The sequence below is a fragment of the Myotis yumanensis genome, unplaced genomic scaffold, assembly GCF_028538775.1.
Source record: "Myotis yumanensis isolate MYYU_CA2020_CCGP unplaced genomic scaffold, mMyoYum1.0.hap1 SCAF_13, whole genome shotgun sequence".
Taxonomy (NCBI): domain Eukaryota; kingdom Metazoa; phylum Chordata; class Mammalia; order Chiroptera; family Vespertilionidae; genus Myotis; species Myotis yumanensis.
Window position 1 is genome coordinate 9757995 of NW_027223764.1, and position 21466 is coordinate 9779460.

Genomic DNA, 21466 nt, shown 5'->3' on the forward strand with positions numbered 1-21466 from the left:
CACAAAATATCAATATTAATTTTCCACGAACTTTATAAAAAATAAAAATAGGAATAGTTGGATAAATGAAATGCTTTTAATTCTGTTTTAACATAATTATTTGCTAATAGGTGCTACAACTATGCAACTAAAAAATGTTCATTTGTTAAATGACATATTAATTTCTGTACTACTTACCTTCTCCTTATTTACTGAATTTGTTACTAAGCAGCTTTGATGGGTTGCAATTCCCAATTTTGGCTATATCCATTGGAAGCATGTTTTATTTACTAGTCCTTTCCCCAGCTCAGAGTACCATCATACCCTCTTTGCAAAGAAAGGACCAAGAAAAGAAAAGAGGTCTTATATATAGTTGTCAAAGACTGTTACTCCTCTTTATGTTTTCGAGTGGCAACTGTAGGAGGCTCACAGGTTTTTCAGCATTTTAAATACAACAGATGAAAAACAAGGTGTTATATAATTCTGTCAAGACTCACCTTGTGATTATATGAGTCTGCCACATAAAGTAAATTCCTTTTCTTGTCCCACGTTACTCCAAGGGGGTGCTGAAGCTTTGCACTGATTCCTACTCCATCAACATCACCAAAAGCAAATAAGTTCTTTTTTAAAAAAGGAAAAAAAAAACCACAGCTCATATTAAGATTTCTACAGTGTTGTGTTAGCATATAAAGTGAAAATTAAGATGGTTGTAATGCTGCTTAAGTTAAAGGGGAAAAGGTCTGATTTCATACAAACAGGGCTAGGTATTTGATTCAGACTAGAATAAAAATGATAGAATTTTGAATTTGTATTATTGTGTGGTACTTTATAGTTTTATTAACAATAATCACACATCTGGTCAGGAACAGGCCAAGCTGACCAATCTGGTACTCTTTATACCATCCTGCCAAATATCTAATTTACACTTTCCTCTTATTAATAAATATTTTATCCTTCCTTTCTCTCTGAAGTCTGGACATCTATACATATAAAAGGCTAATATGCAAAGTGTCCCCTTGGGAGTTCAACCGGGAAAATGAGAGTTCAATCACTTGCTGTGATGTGTGCTGACCACCAGGGGGTGGTGTGGAACATGGCAGGCGACCGGCGGCAGGGTGCGGGTGGTGAGGGGAAAGGAGAAGCCAGGGGGAACCGCGCGCTGGTGGCACGTGGGCATTGAGGGAAGAGGAGGCAGGGAACCTGATGGGCCCTGATCACTGGACATGCCTAGGGACCGTACCAGTGCATGAATTTCGTGCACCGAGCTTCAAGTTTATACATAATCAACTAGAGTGAGTTTGCTTTTCTTACATGGTTTTGTTTGTGTTTCTTTATATTCACCTTTCCTTTGACTTGACTTACACTTTAACCTATGATAGGCCAAGAACACTCTCCCCCCAAATTTTACGAACTATTCACAGTTCAGAAAAGTGCATTTTTTTAAGTGTCTGGGCACACTGTGCAGGAGGGATTTCATTACCATGGGATCTCTTTCTCCTCCTACAAGGTGCTTCACTGCTCCGTCTTTTAGTGAAACAGTTCTCACAGTGCTGCTCTCACTATCAGCTACAAACAGACAGCTCCAGGGATCTTCGGAGGCCAGAGAGAGACCTGAAGGTTGGGCAAAACCTGCCTTGTGAGGATATGCATTATTTCGATTTTCTTCATTTCCACTTCCAGCAAACCGAAGGCAGGTTCCTTTTTTTAAGTCACTGAAAAAGACAATTCATAGGTGAAGTCAACATTGTTATATGTGTCCAATTTAGTTATTAAACAAATGAGTGTTAATGATGAAATCAATGGTGGTAAGCATTGTAAAAAAAATAAGATCTAGTGATCTTGGCTCAGTTAAATTGTGCAAGTCAGTTTTCACTGTAGTTTTTCTAATTGTTAACTAACTTATTTATCCACTGTGTAGGGACCTTTCTACATTTTTGAAATACATAAAACTGAAACTATTCTCAGTGGTCAGACAGGAAATCCCTAACAAGGTTAGAATTACAAGAATAGTGATTGTATTATTGATGGTATAGATTTTTTTTTTCCCCTCCAAATGTTCAGGGACAGGTACAGCTGGATCCCACTTTAACTTCTTCTTAGATTCATACAATATTAGGTCCTGAAAGGGAATTAAAAAGATTATCTAGCTCTTGATAGATTAAAGCTGGAGTTTCCATTTTAAAAAGTTTTGTTTTCTTATACATAGTAGACTGAAAGATTACTTCGACAGACAACCAGCTCAAGCATTACCCACTTTAAGAAACGAATACAGGATGATTATGCTGCTCTAACAAATCAATTATGCAAATCAATTTCTTATATACACTATGGAATTTTCTACTTCAAGGATTATTGCAGGATTCCTTATGTAATGCAGAGAAAGTTTTACACCATAGTTTCTGAATTTATGCTGGAGGGATTGTAAGGAAAAAGAAGAAGCTGACTTTGAAGCAAGATAATGAGATTCCATGCATATCACATCCAAATATGGCACAATATACAAAAGTCTAAAATGACCATCAGTCACTCTTTGGTTGATATGTTCCAAAAGCTCAGTTAGGCAGGGAGCAGAGGATGGAGGCAAAGGGATATAGAGTGTATAAAATATGGCCACTTACTCAAGGAACTGGGAAAAAAAAATCTAGTCAGAGAAATACAGGTAATAACTAACATGTCAAACAAATAAATTAAAGGTAATTACTATAAGGAGTCTTAATCTAAAAAGGAGTTCCCTTAAGAGGTAGAAAGAGTGGAAACAGTAACTTCTAAAATGTTAGGAGTCATTCCCACTCAAAGATCAGTAACAAAGATAAAACATCCTTAAAATTATGATACAGGTCAATGTGATCTGGGTGGATACTTTCCTAATAAGAATGAGAGTAAACACTCTACTTATTTGGTATTTAGTCAACTCTTGACCATTTAGGTCCAACACAGCCATCACTTAGAACATTCTGGCCATCTCATTTCTTTCTGCTGTTTAAAATTACGTGTCATGGAAAATGTTTGGTCACTTCACTGTTTAGGCTACTATCATCTCCTGCCTGGATTACAATAACCTCCTCACTTCTATCTATGTCTCTAGTCTTGTACCTCTCCAAATGTCCCCAGTGTTTTTAAAAAAACAATTCTTATTATGTTACTTCCAAGCTTAAAACTTTCTAGAAAGGCATGTAGAGTAATGTTCAAATCTCTTAAAAGGGCTCACAAGGCACTTTGTGATATGGCTTCTACTGATATGACTAGAGTCATTTCTTGCCTGAAAAACCTCCACTCTCCTGGTCTGTGTCCTACTCCTCTATCAGGTTTCAGCCTACTAGTTTCTTCCAGGAAGCCTTCCTTGATGGATATCAGGTGTTCTTATTTACACAAGGGACAATTTCAAGTTGAAGGACTGCTGCAGTAAATTTTTTTATACATAGCATCTTCCCCAACTGTCTTGTTTGTTTGCTAATCTGGTTCTTAGTCTGTAAGCTCACTGAGGACAGCAACCATATCTTTTCATTTTATTCTTAATCAGTGAGTATATTTCATTCCTATTGCCTAGCATAGTGCCTAGCATACAGTATGTTTAATAAATAGAGGAATTAACTGTTGCAAACATCATACAACACAGCACACACATACACACTATTTGAAATATATCTGATATTTTGGATTATGCATACAACTGCTCCTTTCTATTGATAAAGGTAATCAGGATGACAGGCATTTTCTATGGTGACTTGACAGTCTTTCTGGCTAATACTTTCATTCATTTATTTATTCTGCAAACCCTTACTGGCTCCTAATATGTAGTAGATACTGTGCCAGGTATGGGGAACACAAAAATGAATGAGAAAGGGTTCTTTCCTTTCAGAGGCAGTCTAGTAAGACAAAATAGTTAACAAATAAGTGCAACCAAAAACAGACAAGGAGAGTCAGAGGAAAAGAGAGAGGTGGGGAGGGGAAGAGAAGACGAACTTACCAGGGCAGTGACATAACTACGTAAGCAGTGCAGTGAAATCACAGGGAAGACTATGATCAGTTCTACCTGGGGTGTTAGGAAGAAGAGAAAAGGCTCTATCGAAAAAGATATAAGAAACTTTGTAGAGACACTACTTTTTCACCTTTATATCCCCACCAGTGACAACAAAGCTACAACCATTTGCTGAATATGCCAGGCATTAGGCTGAGCTCTTCACACATACTGATTCTCAAACAAACCTAAGAGGGAAGTATAAATAAGAACTCAGAGTTAAAGTGGCTCCCCTAAGCTCGCACAGATAGTAAATAGCAGACCAAGATTCAATCTCAGGCCTGACTACAACACCAAGCTATTAACCACGATGCTTTATGGCACTCAGATACCTGGACTAACGAGTGGGGATGCCTGCACTGTGAGTCAAAAGGAAGAGCTCACCAAATGCCTCCAGTCTTCTTTCTGGACGCTCAGTGGGATTGCTCATCCAGGGTCCCTGAAGTTAGATGAGGTGTGGTCGTGAGACTGACTGTGGCTGATGACATGTAAGTAGAAGTGATGTGTCACTTCTGAATAGAAGCTTTAAGAGGTATTAAGCGACTCACCGCCCCTCTCTCTCTGCCAGGATGACTGGCAGAGCTCTAGATGGTGGCTGCCGCATCAGCCTGTGTGGCAGAGCAGTGCTCCCGGTGCACCTAAGTGAGTGAGCAAAGGACCAAGCCTTGTCTTAAGCCACGGAGAATCTGGCTGTTTGTCATGGTAATGTATCCCAGCACCTCCTGACCAGTACAGTAAGTGTCGAGAGGATGGAGACTTGCAAAAGGGAATTCTGTGAACTCCAAGTTGTGCAGTTTACCCCAAAAGAGATATTGCCACTTACTTTTTCTTTGGTAGTTGGCCACAGTCCAGTAGGAGTGCCCATATCTGATGAGTCCCTGCCATGGCTATCCACAGAATGTCATCTCTTTGGACCTCTGAACCTTTATAAAAGTAAATAGTAAATAATATGTACATATTTTGGTTAATAGAAAAACACCAATTTTTTTGAGAAATTTAAGGGAAGACAGTAATATGTTTATAAATCATCTGATAGAAGAAAATAAAAATATTGCAATGTTTTAAGTTGTTTTTGAAAAATTTCTATTTTCCTTGTGAAAGACATACTTCTTTAGACTTATAAATGTACTGGTAAATTCACAGAAATCCAATGTATTCTTAATAGTAATATGCCCCTGCATCCTGGGCACAATGTTTTCAAACATCTGATTTTTTATTTTATGTGATAAAAGAAATGGATTGGCACATACTTTCTAAGAAATTGGTAGTCAAATAACCAGCACTAACCACCTAAATTATATACTTTAGTAACAGTTTCTCATGAAAACACTGTCTATTTTAATATTTTAAGAAATGTTTATATCTGCGACAATATCAACTTTTAGACTTAGATACACATCACAACTGCTATTTAAAAATCAACTGTTTAATTGGTTAGAAAACTTTTTCAAAAAAGCTCGAGTATAATATAGCTGTTTACTAAAAATTAAATAATTAAAATGAACAAATAGTTGTAAAAATTAATTTATAACTTATTACAATGTGACAAGGCTCTATTTCTCAAATTCATTTTGTTAAATATTTAAATATTTTAATTTTAGATGTATTCTAAGGCTACTTTTACATGTAAGTGAGATATTTTAACTAAAATCATTTGGTCAGACACATGCTCTAAGAAATTATCTTAGTAAGGCTATTTTATTTATATTTTCTTTAACTTCAAGTAGTTTGTATCTAAAAGAAACTTTTCTTCCTTAACTTGTATTACTTTCAAGTGCCTTTCAATTTAACAACAAAAATGATGACGAGGGTTCTCAATGAATGTGGTTGCTATGCGCCAAGCATTTTACAGAGATCATCACTGAACTTTTCTCAAAGCCCCGGAAGACAGGTAGTGCTATTATGTCCTTTTTACAGATGAAGAAACTGACGATGAAAGAGGGTAGGTAACTTGCTAGGATCACAGAGCTAGTAAATGAAGGAAGGAATCGGAACAGGCAATCCAACATAAAAATCTATTTTACATGTTGCCTTTTCTCTGCATTCTTAATTACTATCCTATTAAATATAAAGGAAAGCAGTTTATTTCAATTTAATTTTTTCATAGTCAAATATTGTTATAAACATAAATTGCATTAAAAGTGATAATGGCATTCCATATATTCTGGGGACTCAGTCTCTGTTTAATGTTTTAAAACTAGATCAAAGGCTTTACATAATTATTTTATTTTGCCCCTTCCATGAGAGGATAAAAAGGAAGGTGACTATAAGCCAAGAGAGAGTTCTCACCAGAACCCAGTCATGCTGGCACCTTGACCTTGAACTTCTAGCCTTCAGAACTGTCAGAAACTAAGTTTCTGTTGTTTAAGCAACCCCAGTCTGGTATTTTGTTATGGCAGCCTGAGCTGATAAAGACAGTCCCCTAAGAATAGAAATTAGACAAGGATATCTGCTATAAACACTTATTTAGCACAACAAGAAAAAGTAGCAAAAAAGTATGACGATTACACTTCATAGTATAAGTATTAGTTTGGTCCTGGTTTCTGTATACTTATTTCCTTTAAACTCCTAAGGAATGAGAAGAAGTGACCAGGCTGTGTCAGGTCAAAATTCAGTTGTTGGGATTCTATCTATCACTTGATGATGGTGGTGGGGATGGTGATGAAAACGATAACCATCCAGAACACTTCCTATGTTTAAGGTCCTGAGATGATAAACATTTTACATGAGTTATTCCCTTTAATAACTTAATAATGCCCTCCAACCTTAAGAAGTCTAGTATCATCTCTATAAAGAAAGTGAAATTCACAAGGGTTAAATAATTCGTGGAAATTCACACAGCTAAACCTGGAATAATCCATTAGGAAGTTGAATACAAATCAGCAGTGTTCTGATCAGAATGAAGGGATACAGAAGGCAGCCTATGCTCTCTGGCCAGTTTTTCTGTGGCCTGTTCTTTTCTTCCTCCCTTTTGCCTCTGCCCCATGGATTTAGCTCTGGCTTTAAGTACCCAACTGCAGTATCACGTGTGATCACAAATAGCCATCTGATCAAACTTAACCATGGCTTTCTTACTTCAGCTTCACTCCTTATGCCCTCCTCTCCCTATGGCCTCTGGCTGAGTAATCTTTTACAAGTATATTTTCCCAGTCCCTTGCCTTCCCATCTTTGACTTGGTTCAGCTTAGTAACATCTATTCGTGACTTTTATGAAATGACTCCATTCTTATGGCAAACAATGAAAATAACATTGATATATTAATCATTTCTTTGTACAAGCACTGTTCTAAGTGCTTTCCATATATTCTCAAAATTCTTACAATAAGCCTTTGAGATAGGTACTATCAGCATCTTCAATTTAGATGAGGGAATTGAGGCATAAAGAGTCTAGTAGCTTGTCAAAGTCACACGACCACACTAAGATGTAAAACTGGCTCCAGGCTCCATGCTCACAACCAGCATGCTACACTGTCTTTCAAGAAGTTTTTACTCTGCCTGATCATTTCTCTGAGGACTGAAGAGTTTTTACAAATAAAATGAGAATTAAAAAAAAAAAAAGGTAGTCTGGCATTTATAATGTCTATCAAACTAACGAGAGTCACTTTAACAATTTATACTGTTTATCCTGGATTTAAAAATCTAAAGCACATAACTGTATCACTAAGTTATATACATATATGCATAACCCATGGACACAGACAATAATGTGGTGCAGGCCTGGAGTGGGGGGCGGGTGTGGGGTGGAGGAGGTAAATAGGGAGAAAAAAGGGAACATCTGTAATACTTTCAACAATAAAGATACATTTTAAAAAATTTATACAGTTCATCCTGGTTTTTAAAATCTAAAGCACATAGTTGTATCACTGAGTAGGGTATTACTTTTGTTCCTTCTAACAATTACGAGCATTTCCATTTTAAGTTAAGAGCACACTTAGTACCACTGACTTTCAACAGTCACAAATTAAAAATAAAAAAGGATAATGCCAAAAGCTAAAAAGGTTTGGGAAAGTCAAAACCCCTCATAATCATCAATAAGGATTACTGAAATAGTTTCAGAAAGCAGAAATAAAATCAGCAAATGAAATATAGAAATGAAAAAACACCTTCAATCCAGCTTTTAGATATTCTGTTATTTTAAGTAACTATGATCAAAATAAAGTCCACTGACTAGAACCCTCATAATAGCATCTGTGAAATCATCCATTAGTGTAAATAGTTTTTCTCCATAGTCTCTAAACCTCCTATGAAGCAAAGCCTTAAGCCACTAGGAAAAAGCGACAAAGCCCTAGGCACAGGAAAAGACTAATTTGAGGACTGGAAGAGGGCAGAAGAAAAACATCTCTTCATCTCTGGGAGAGGGGCAGGAAATTGTCTTTGGTCAAAGACTCCATACTGACACCAAGCACGGGTTCCCCACTGCTGGAGGGAAAGGAGGAAACTCTTCAAAACCACTCACAGATTAAAGGCAGAGTTTGGCTGCCAGAGAGAAACAGAACAGAAACAATGAAAAAAAAAAAAAAAAAAGCTCCCATTTCCTTTCATGGACCACAGACACTGTACAGGGGTCCTAAGACTGAGACTGTTCAGAACAACAGAGAACACTCCCTTAGAGAATGACAAACAGCAACAGGTCACCTGTCATGCAGCTGCAAGAGTGAAAGAGAACCACTGTGGTTCAGCTGTACAGGATGACGGAAAGCCAAGGTGGAACCCCCCTCCCCCGGCCCCTAGGTCCCCATGCTTAGGCAACACCAGCCCACAGCTAAAGGAATTCAAAAGCTATGGTGAACTGACAGAACTCACAGCAATAATAACACCCAGACCCAGCCCAGCTTCTGACTACATTGACTCAACCTCCCATAATAGTTGGATAAATACTATTGATCTCAGCCCCTCTAATTCCACACACCTCCTCCCTGTCCCTGCCTCCCCACCCCCGCAAAGAAAAACAAACCCTCACCCAAATAAATACGCACCCAACCCTCATCAAAACCAAACACCAAAAACCCCCCACACATTTTCAAGAAACAAAGCAATCAATAGTAACAGACTAAAAGATTACCTGAAATCTGGAACTATATAACATGGACTTTGAAATTACTATGCTACTATGTTAGAGAATCTAGAGAAAAAGGTAGCATACCTAAATTTGTAAAAAAATTTCAGCAGATAGATGGAATCTAAGAAATAGTAATATGGAAATCCTATAAAAATATCAGATGAAAAATTCCTTCAACAATCTCATCAACAGACTGGACACAGTTGAGGAAACAATGACCCTAATGATAAATCAATAAAAATTATTCACACTAAAACACAAAGAGAAAAAAAGGGTAAAATAAAAAGAGCACAGTATATAAAAAGTGCTGGGTATAATATCAAGAGTCTAATATATGAGTAACTGAAATCCCAGAAAGAGGAGAAAGGAGCAGAAAAAAATATTTAAAGAGATAAAGCGTGAGAATTTTTTCACAGATAACGAAGGACATCATACCACATCATAGACTCAAGAATTCTAACAGGATAACTCCTAGACATATCAAACTGCTGAAAACCAAAGAGAAAATCTTGAAGGTGGCCAGAAAAAAAGCATACACTTTGTTTTGTTATATTTATTTTTTAAATATATTTTTATTGATTTCAGAGAGGAAGGGAGAGGATGAAAGAAACATTAATGATGAAAGAGAATCATTGAACGGCTGCCTCCTGCACCTCCCCTCCACACACACTGCGGGGGTCAAGCCCGCAACCTGGGCATGTACCCTGATTAGGATTCGAACCATGACTGCCTGGTGCATAGGTTGATGCTCAACCACTGAGCCATGAGGGCCGGGCAAAAGCACACATTTTATACACAAAGGAACTAGGAAAAGAAATAAATCAGACCTCTTATTTAATACTATGTAAGCTAAAAGACAATCAAATGACATCTTTAAAGTACCAAAGGAAAAAAGAAAGTCAACCCAGACATATATGGCGTAAAAATACCTTCCAAAAATGAAGGCTGAATACTTTTCCAGACACTCCCCTTCCCCTAAAAAAGGCCAAGAGAAATCATTGGCAGCAGCCATCTGCTACAAGAAATGTTAAAGAAGTTCTTTAGGCAGAAGCAATATTAACCCAGGACTCTTGGGACTGTTAAGAAAAGAGCAACTTTGGAAAGCACTTTGGCAGTTTCTTATAAAATTACACATTTATCATATGACCCAGCAATTTCATTCCTAAATATTTTCCAAAGAGAAATAAATACTTATGTCCACATAAAAACCTATACACATGTGTTTATACAGGCTTTAATAATTGCTGTAGACTAGAGGCATCTGGAATGTTTATCAACTGATGAATAAACTGTGGCACAGCCAAACAATGAAATACTACTCAACAATAAAAAAGAACCAACTATTGATACCAGCAACAACAGCAATGAATCTCGAAAGCATTGTACAGAATGAAATAACCAGGCATAAGAAATGCACTGCTGCCAATGGCTGGAGAGGATGTTGGAGGTGATGGGAGGAAGACTGAGCAAAGGGTCATGAGAGAACTTTCTGGGGTGATGGAAATATACTGTATCTTGATTGCAATAATAGTTATAAGATTGAATGTGTTTGTCAAAAGTCATATAACTCATACCTAACAAGGGTGAATATTACTTTCTGTAAATTATACCTCATTAATTGGACTTAAAAAACCTTGCAAACACAATTCAATGTGATAAGATAGTACAAGAATCATCTCTCAAATTTTAGGCCTATAAATACAACTGCTTTTAGTTTAAGCTTTTGTAACTTGCTTTTTTCACTCACCAGTTACATTGTATAAAATTTATTCCTCAAAAATTCTGTATCATCTGATTATTTTTAGAGGATAAATGTATTGTATAGTATTTTATAGCATATTAACGAAACTCCAAGAACCATATTATCTAAGCACTTAAGTACCAACACTGTAGATTATAAGACTAACATACTAAATAGTTACATTTTGATCATAAAAGGTTGTATAAGAACAGCTAAACTTCTATCTAGGGAAAACACTGATTAAAAGGCCAAGAAAGGTTAATGGGATTCAGGCATATTATCCTTTCTATAAATGATTCTAAATCAGGTAAAGTCTACTTAGTGACGAGTGGGGTTTTGAACTTTAGGATGAAAAATCTCTCCAGTTATTGTCTGGCAAGAGTGAAGTCATGCATTTTAGAAACGTGGCAGAGTTTCTGCTGAAAATGAATATATTGTACCTAGTAACTATTTTTTTTACATTGTGTAGTTCTGACCATATTTAGAGTGATAATGCTTTTATCACTGTAATGGCATAATTAGGTTAAGTATTCAGAATTAAAATACACAAACACATTTACATAGTATAATGGGTATTTCAAGTCCCATTATTTATTAACTGGGTCTCTTGATAGGGTATATATATTTAACTATGTATTGGTCCTTGTTATTTTTCATTTTATTTACCTAATCTATTTTGCTCCTTTGTAAGGTTTAATTTTTAATTAAATATGCATATGAATGGATGCATTATAAAGTTTAATAATTAAGCATCCATATGCAAACAACCTTGCTCAATAAAGAACATTCGTGCATCCTTTTATGACTATAACCCCTCCTCTTTCGGGAAGGAACCACCAGTCTAAAAAATTTTTTTTCACTTTCTTATTTTTCAGTTTTACCAAGTCTGGATTGATCTCTCAAGATATAATTAGTCTTGCTTACTACTAAACCTTCTGTAAAAAAAATATCATAGTGTAGGCTCTTTTGTAGCTTTTTTCACTCAACAGATTCCTTCTGATCCTTGGAAACCTTTTTCTCTTGGCCAGGAATTTGGAAGGTGTTGAACTTAAGTGTATTCAAGAATACGCCTCTTGCCAAGTACCTGAGTGAAGCTATTTTAAACTGTAAGTCAAATGAAGAACCACATGCTTATAAAAACCTGTTGAGCTAAGTAAGGTAGGACTCGCTTCCTTTACTGAAAACTGAGCTTAGTAATGACACAATCCTCAGATTGCATGTCACTCCAGCTGGAAGCTGAGGGAGTACTTGTCAATAGAGCCAAGATTTTCCTTGGAAAGCATTTTGGGTGCATTCTCAATACAAGACAACCAACCAGAAATTCCATGCTATAAAGTATGCCTGAAAAACTTTTAGCCTAGCAAAATATTTAAGCACTCCTTGGCCATTAAATAAATCCAACTTAGAAAAGCATCCAATAAAGTACATCCTGTTTATAAGCCCTATAAAGTCTGATATATGTGACAGATTGAATTACTGGTCTCAATTCTTTACTCCTCTGTAATAATATTAGATACCCACACCCTTGACATAGCCTCATTGTAGGCAAGGTGTCTATCCCTGCCCCATAACTTTGAGCTTAGTTATGTGTCTTGCTTTAATAACAGTAGGTAAGCAGACATGACATAGCTAAGGCTCAATATGTGTAGCTGGGCTTACTCTCTTGTGCTCCTGCCTTTTGCCAAAAGAATATCTCAGGAAGCTACTGGTCCAAGGAGAAGGAGAAACAAATGGAGATGTGCACCCAAAGAAACATTTTGGAACCAAGCCCAGACTCTGCCTTGATCCCATATGTGAGTGAGAAATAAGGTTTAGATTTGTCTAAGTTTTGGGATGATTTCTTATGAAGCATTGTGACAATTACTGACAGATACAGTAACTACAGGCTATAAGTTGCAAAATGTAAAAATTAATTACTGATTTCTATATGGACTAGTAGCTATAAATCATTGGGGGCTCATACACTAAGGGCAGACACTTTTCTTCCTTGTGGAGAGTAACAGCACACCAAAGTAACAATTCTCATCCACTTTGACTATTTTACTGCAGGTATGTTTCAGACTATTTTTCCATCTGTAAGGTTTATGTTGAAATAGCTCAGTGGCAAGGAGGCGGGAGTGGTAAATCCTAGTGGGAATGAATATTTTTAACCCTGAAATTATTTAGAATTGTTTGTGCATAGTGATGAAAAGACTGAGTTGTAGTTAGTTTTTTATCAGTTTTCAAATTCTATATATACTAGAGGCCCAGTGCATGAATTTGTGCACGGGTGGGGTCCCTCAGTCTAGCAGGCGATCGGGGGTCTGGGGGGCAAGGAGGAAGGGCTGCGGGGGGGGGACCCATAGGAGGTTAGCCAGTCACGGAAGATTGGCCGGCTGTGGGAGTGCATTGACCACCAGGAGGCAGCTCCTGCATTGAGCATCTGCCCCCTGGTGGTCAGTTCGCATCATAGCAACCAGTCGACCAGTTGTTTGGTTGCTTAGGCTTTTATATATATAGATCATCTATGTTCTTATTGATTGCACCTGTGACGTACTGCTCCCTCTACCACCCCAACTCCTTCCCCACTATGATTATTGTGACACAGAATTCCAAAAAGGAAAATCTCAAAAAGAACTTGTGCAAAATCTCCAAGTTATACATATTAAGTACAGGTAGTACCAAAAATTCATTCAGTTATTTTATGAATATTAAAAACTCTATAAAATGTTAAATGAAAAAAAATCAAGGTCTTTGAATTATAAGCAAATTGGCATCATGATAAAAAATTATCTCAGATGTAAAGCCATTCAACTAAACTGATGCTTATCCTATATAATAAAAGGCTAATATGCAAATCAACCGAATGGTGGAATGGCCAATCGCTATGATGTGCACTGACCACCAGGGGGCAGACGCTCAACGCAGGAGCTGCCCCCTGGTGGTCAGTGCACTCCCACAGGGGGAGTGCCGCTCAGCCAAAAGCCCTGAGCCTGGCTTACGGGTGGTGAGGAGCAGACCTAAGTCATCAGTTGGACATCCCCCAAAGGCTCCTGGCCTGCAAGAGGGCACAGGCCAGGCTGAGGGATGCTCCCCGCCCCCACCGAGTGCTCAAATTTCATGCAACAGGCCTCTAGTTCACTCTATAAATATAGTAAGACCATCCAAACCATTTAGTCCCAAATTCTATTTTCAGTGTATTCTACTAACTTACTTTTATTCATTACTCTGGTTGTAGATATGTAGATAACCATCCCTGTATCACTGAGGGCCAATGAGAAATATGGACTTATGCTCCTGGGTCATCTTATAGTCAATTAATGTAGGTAACAAAGATTGTAAAGATAATGTCAATCTTATTCATTATTAATACCTACATAATACAGTAGGGCAAAGTGTTTTTTTCAAATTGCTCAAAAGAAGCTATCATGGCTCAATACAAATTTTAATAATCTAAAAAAAGCAACTGTCACTTTTTAATTTCTTTTTCAAACTAGAAAAAAAGGGACATTGTTAAATGGTATAGTTCATGAATAATTGTTTGAAGTTCTGAAACTAATCCTAATTTAAGAATATTCACAGCTACATTAATTGAAAGCTGCAGCTAAACTGAGATTCTTTAACATTAATTCAGAATAATATATATACTATCTTGTGCATAAAACATAATGTGTAATGTTACATGTTATATAAAATATATTCCATCTTGTATACATTACTGCTGGCTTTGCTTTTATACAATAAATCTCAAGACACAGGCATAAAAGTATAAAATTACTAGCAATAGAATTAGTCCAAATGAATGTCCCCAGCATCTTTTTAAAATCTTACATTTATGAAACAATGTTTACTTATATTAAGTATTAGAAGTTTACATACCTGATGATCCCAAAATTACATCCCATGGGGAACTAATGGGCTGTTGCTCTCCTTTAGCTCCACCTTCTTTATCTGTACCTTGAATACCAATGCCAGCTACAGTGCTCACCGTCTCAGCTTCTAGGTCAATCTACAGAAAGGAATATGTTGTATGCAATGCATGTTACCTTTTATTTTCTTTTGTACATGAAGATTTTTAATAAAAACATATAGAAGGTATTAGCAATACAAATACTTTCTTTAAAAACAAAAAAGTATAAATCCCTGGGAATTAGGGGGAAAGAAGGATGAATAAGCGGAACACAGGATTTTTATGGCAGTGAAACTATCCTGTTTGATGCTACAATGGTCAATGGATACATGTCATGGTGCATTTGCCCAAACCTACAAAATGTGCCAACCAAGAGTGAACCCTAATATAAACGATGGTCTCTGCATGATAACGATGTGCAGGTTCGATAAGTGTAACAAATGTATCACATTGGTGTGGAATGGCTGATGGTGAGGGAGTCTTGCAGGGATAGGGGGAAAGAAGCTGTGTTTTATGTTCAATTTTGCTATGAATCTAAAACTGCTCTAAAGAATAAAGTCTACTATCTTATAAAACTTTAAAAGCTTAAAAAAGGTTTAATTAAGCATAGGGTGATCTTGTTATTCAAAAGCACAAAACTAAGTCCTTTTCATTATTAAAAAACAAGCACACAAAACACTACATGTTTTACAAGGTCAGATGCAAATAAAAACATATGAGTTGAGTAGAGAATGACTGCCTGCGGGTGTATTTATGCAGGGTAAATGGGAATGGGGATAAAGAGGAATTTATAAATTAATAAATAATATTCTGAACAAGAGATAGGTCTGCACTGAAAAATGTGAACTGTCAATGTAAGATTATGACCAATCCTCTGTTAATGAGGTTTAAACAAAAGTAAAATACAATAAACATTTTTTAAAAGAGAGGAAGAAATAATAATTCCACTTTATGTCCTATATTTGCAGACACTAAACTAAGCCATATAATATAAAAATAACTTAGGGTAACCTAAATATGTGATTATGCTACTTAAAAAGTATTTGAAATACAGTCAATACTTTAAAACCTGTGGGTTCTAAATCAGGAGATAAAATGGACAATTAAAAAAGGACAAGTATTCACTGAATATTGCAGGGTAAATATTTTACTACTTTAATACCCTGTTAGATATCTATGATATGATAAATTAAAGAAGCATACAACCCAAAATGATATTGCTAAATACTGACTTTAAGGACTTAGTAACAACAGAAAACCACTTTTTTTTCCAAAGTATATACCATGAAATCATTAGACCTATGAAAAATTCTGTCTAAAAAGTAATCCTTGATCAAGTAAGTTTGGAAATACTACACACATATACCCCCAGCAATGTATTCACAATACATTAGCATATTAAAGTCTCTAAAAAGACAGTCTCCAAGACTCGAAAAAGAACTAAATCTGCTTTATTTTATAAATCCATAAAATTCTTTTTTCATGGAACACCTTTTCATATTAAGAGAAATATACACTTTAGAAAATGCATCATTAAATAGATGTTCTTTGCTCAGAAATTCATTCAACAAATATCTATTGAACACCTGCCGTGGGCCAGGCCCTGTTCCAGGTGCTTAGGATTTCAGAGGTAAGGAAACCGAATTTCATGGCCTCATGGAGATTTTCATTACAGTAGATATTATATGTTCTACACATGTTTTTTTATTATATGTATAATAGGTGATAATATTGTCAAATAAATGGGCATAGGTATCAATAGACAAAGAAACAGCAAGAAAATCAAGAAAGTATCTGAAACAGTATGTTTAGGCATGATGGATTAGATCAACTTAGTAGACTTTAGAAAAAGACAGGAACCTACTAAAGATCACTGATTTATAGCCAAAAATCTTCATCAATAAGGAATGTTTAAAAAGGACTTCTACAATGGATATGATGCAGTCATATCATTCATGTGACTAATATAGATAAATAAGTTAAAAAGACTGCAGAAGATTATGTAAGTACAATAGGATTCCACCATTTGTTTAAAAAAAGATTGTCTAGAGCAGCAGTCACCAAACAGTGGCTCGCGGACCACTGTTGGTCTGCGAGGTCCAAAAGGTTGGCGACTGCTAGTCTAGAGTCAGTCTTTTTATTATAAATTTATTTGAGTAGGAAATTTCTGAAAAGACACAAAATTTAATAATGATTGGTTACCTCTAGGGAGCTGGAATAAATGATCAGAAAACTATTTTTTACCTTTATGATTAACTCATTTTTTAAAAACAAGATTCTTTACTTTTATTCAGATATAAAACACCTTTTAAGACTTATTGACTGATATGTATTTGTAGGCAAAGCAAAAAAGAGAAGGCAGGAAGAGGTATGATTTTTTTTCTAGGTTTCAGAAAATTTAACTTTTAAAAGGACAAAGCACCACTTTGTATATAGTGGTTAGGAAAATATCTCAAAACGAGGAGCTTTGGGGTGATTAGGCATGAGACTTTGAAACAAAGGGCAAAAAAAGGGGACTTGACTGAGGGTTTATCTTCTGAGACAACTATACGCTGACATCCAGAAAAACAAGATACTGAAGAATAAAACTAAAGCCAGCACCTGTGAAAACAGCTGAATATGAATGATTTGAGGAACTTAAGCATCGTCTTCTCACTCTAAATATTTAATGTAGCAAGTAAATATCCGTTTTTCTGATTGGAAATATAAAACTATTTAAAATGGAAAATTACCTTTCTTATAAGGTGGTTTTCAGTATCTGCCACATATATGATATTGTTCATTATGGCTACACCCTGTGGTGAATTAAAAGTTGACTCTGAAAATATTCCATCTTTTCTTCCAGGATTGGGCCCTAAAAGACAAGATAGCCATAAGACAAAATTTTTCCATTTGTAAATCCTCCAAAAGAAAATCTGTATTTAAAGCCGAGATTTTAATATAAATAACATGATGTTTCTATCTGAACACTAAAATGTTTCCTAATATATCTGTTTTTCTCAAGAGTAACAAGTGTTGTTAGTGACAGGGTGTATTAGATAATGGCTACTAGTGTACTTTACAGTAACATATATCGGAAGAAAATACTTTTAAAAGCATCTTAAGTATCTGTTACCTACATTTGAAAGAACTAAATATAATTTTAATTTTTAAGCATCTAGATGAGTGATTGAACAATTTGGGAAGATATGCTCATTTGATAATACTATTGACGGGTGAACAACATAGGTTTGCATTGCATGGGTCCACTTATATGAGGATTTTTTTCATTTGTTTTAAATTTAAAAATCTACTTGGCTTTATTGAATGATTCATGAATCAGGCAGCATTCCATCTAATAAACAAAGAAGCTCTCTACGTGGATTTTTTTCAATAAATACTGTAAATGTATTTTTCCCTATGATTTTCTTAATAGCATTTCTTTTCTCTAGCTTACTTTTTTGTAAGAATACAGTATATAACACATATATATATATATATATATATACAATATGTGTTAACTGACTTTATGTTATTAGTAAAGATTCTGGTCAACAGTAGGCTATTGGTAGTTTAGGCTATTAGTAGTTAAGTTTTGGGGAAGTCAAAAGATACATGTGAATTTTCAGCTGCACGGGGGAATGGCACCCCTAAACCCCAAATTGTTGAATGGTTAACTATACAATGAAAATCATGAACCCTTTCCTTATGGAAAAATACACATACCCATAAAATGTCACAAATAATTTCAAGAGGTTCCTAGATCCTCAAGTCCATTCAAGCATTTCTTAAGAGTCCATGAACCCTAGGTTAAGAATCCTCCATTTACTATTTCATTTTGCCACAAAGTTCTATACCTTATAGATACTGTAAAATAAAGAGTTTGATACTGGTCTAGTAACCTACTTCTCAGCTTTTGTAACACATGTGGAGTTTTAAGAGTGGAGAGTAATTAAAATATAATTGTTATTTCTTTGACCAGACAAGCCATTCAAAGCGTCTAAGTAAGCATTTCCAAACTATGTTTTGCAAAACTCCACTGTCCATAAGAGGTAAGACAGGTGGATAGAAACATAAACTCAAGAGCCCAAAAGACTTGATTTAAATCCCAGCTCTATATCTCTTAGCTGATGACCATTCTTTGTGTCTCAGTTTGTCTTCTGTATAATGGAACTAATAATATACCTAACTCACAGCACTATGAGGACTAAATAAATTAATACAGGTAAAGTACTTAGAATAATGCCAGAAGTTGCCTGGCCAGCTGGCTCAGTGGTTGAATATAGACCTATGAACCAGGAGGTCATAGTTCAATTCTGGTCCGGGCATATGCCCCATGTGGGGCATGCAGGAGGCAACCGATCAATGATTCTCTCTTACTGATGTTTCTGTCTCTCTCTCCCTCTCCCTTCCTCTCTGAAAGCAATAAAAATATATTTTAAAAAAGTAAAAAATGCCAGAAGTAAATGTGTTACTATCATATTAACATTATTACTATTATTGACAGTTTTACTGTTATTACTATTATTAGCAATATTACTATTGTTGGTGAGAGTTCCCTGCAGAGGAAAAAAGGGAGAGAATTGTGGTCACTTCAAATTAAGATACTGTGCACTATAAAGTCTCTTGGATATTCATGAGGTACATTAGCAGAGTAAAAGATATGAGAAGTACAGTAAAACCATCACAAACAAAAAATTTGTTAAACCACATCTAACTAGTTTTTCCTGGTGTAGCTGAACACAGAATTCTTTTTCAAAAATTCTAGAATAACTATTAATTTATTACAAGATAACAGTATTCCTAAAAACATGTTTGGGAAAGCTAGCTTGTTGTTAGTTTTCTCTATTTAACAACAACAACAAAAAGAATATTTACCTATACTATTTTGAAAGTTATAGAATCTATTAGAAACTCTCTTAACCATTTAAATTCAACCTGCTACAACATTTTGAGTAACAATTCTCATAACTGCATGCCATAAACCAAAATACTAAGTTACTAAAACAAAATAAACAACATAAAACACACACATACTCTAACAAAAACAACAAGAAATAAAAAAATTCAAGAGCTATAGGAATAATATCTTGGCATATGAAGGTTAGCACCAGAGTTTAGGAACATGATTAGTTTATTTGCACTAGGAGTGCAAGTATGTCTGTTTTATGCCGTATGTGTTACTCAAGTGGGCAGCAGAAATGAATTACTTTTCTCTCTAATTAATATGTTGTTAATAATAAATTATTTTTAAATTAATAAGACTTTATTAATTATGTAGATGTAAATAAGAGCCCTTTTTAGATTTAAGATCAGAGAGATATGAAACAAAATGATCCATGCTTGAATGATACTTATATTTTGCTAAACCCAAAGGGAAATGATCTAGATGTATGAGTAAGTTCTTATGGAAGGAAGAAGAAAATTATATACAAATCCTAGGTTATTTATTTTATAATCTAAGTCTCAAGTTCCTAAGGAATTGTCTTGGTCTTAAAAAAAAAAAAAGATATGGAAAAAAAAAAGATAAGGCTATATTTTGATGGAAAGTGAAATACAATACTTCCATTTAAAATGTCCCAAATCCAAAATGTATATAGAGTATACAGTAGGTCCTCAAATACATTCAGAATTGTTTTATTATAATGTTGATAGTATGCCACAGGCACTTAACTCTTCTTTATATCAATTAGCCTATGGTAAAATTTCTTTTGTTATATGTTTTTTCATTTGAAGCTGCAGAACCTATTGAGGATGTTAAGTGAGAATTTACTGTAATCTTATTTAATAAAAGAGAAACATGCAAATTAACCGTACCCTCGCTACACCCACCAGCCACGCCCACCAACCAATCAGGAGCAAGTATGCAAATAAACCCAACCAAGATGGCAGCAGCCACGGAGCTGGAGTGAACAGGCGGCTTGGATTGCCCCTGGCGATGGAGGAAGCCAAGCTTCCCACCTGCCCTGGCTGGCTGTGGGCTCCGCTCAAGGCTACAAAGTTTCAATTATAGAAGATAAATAAATCCCAGATACCTGCTTCCAGCCGCTGTGGCCTCCGGTCAAGGAGGGCCTGCAAACAGCCATCAGCCCCTCACCCAGGCTGGCCACGCCCCCCCAGTGGGGACCCCCACCCTGAAGGGAGCGTAGCCAGCCTGCAAACCACCACAGGCCCCTCGCCCAGGGCTTTTTTGAGGGAGAAGAGATTACTTTAGGTACCATACATTAAGAGATTACTTTAGGTACCACACCCCAAGGGAATCCCCACCCTGATCCGGGACACCCTTCAGGGCAAACCAGCCGGCCCCCACCCGTGCACCAGGCCTCTATCTATACTAATAAAAGGGTAATATGCTAATTAGACTGGGAGACTTTCCAGGAGACCTTGCGGACGTTCTTCTGGACAAAGCCACGGTGGCGGGGCCGAGGTAGAGGCGGTTAGAGGCCAAGAGGGGAGGGTAGTTGTGGGTGATCAGGCTGGTGGGGGGCGGGGCCGTTGGGGGGTAAGCAGACCAGCACGGGGACCAGTTGGGGGCAAGCAGGCCATCAGTGGGGGTCAGTTGGAGGTGATCAGGACAGCGGAGGGGGGGCAGTATGGAGTGAGCAGGCCAGCAGGGGTGCAGTTGGGGGTGAGCAGGCCAGTGGGGAGGGGAGGTGGGGGTGAGCAGGCTGGTGGGAGGGGCATTTGGGGGCAAGCAGGCTGGCAGGCAGAGTGATTAGGGGCAATCAGGCAAGCAGGCAAGCAGGTGAGCGGTTAGGAGCCAGCAGTCCTGGATTGCGAGAGGGATGTCCGACTGCCGGTT

The 21466-nt window shown here is 36.5% G+C and overlaps 1 protein-coding gene across 2 annotated transcripts in view; it reads right to left on the reverse strand.

Annotated features, from left to right (window-relative positions):
- NHLRC2 (NHL repeat containing 2) overlaps positions 1–21466 on the reverse strand; it is a 43925-nt gene that overhangs the window by 13872 nt on the left and 8587 nt on the right. For both annotated transcript variants that reach the window (XM_070432223.1, XM_070432225.1), the window contains 5 exons: positions 17418–17539; positions 14655–14784; positions 4821–4920; positions 1460–1691; positions 477–599 (listed from right to left, as the gene is read on the reverse strand). In XM_070432223.1, the coding sequence (XP_070288324.1) occupies positions 477–599; positions 1460–1691; positions 4821–4920; positions 14655–14784; positions 17418–17539 (707 nt within the window). The remainder of the gene's footprint in view (positions 1–476; positions 600–1459; positions 1692–4820; positions 4921–14654; positions 14785–17417; positions 17540–21466) is intronic.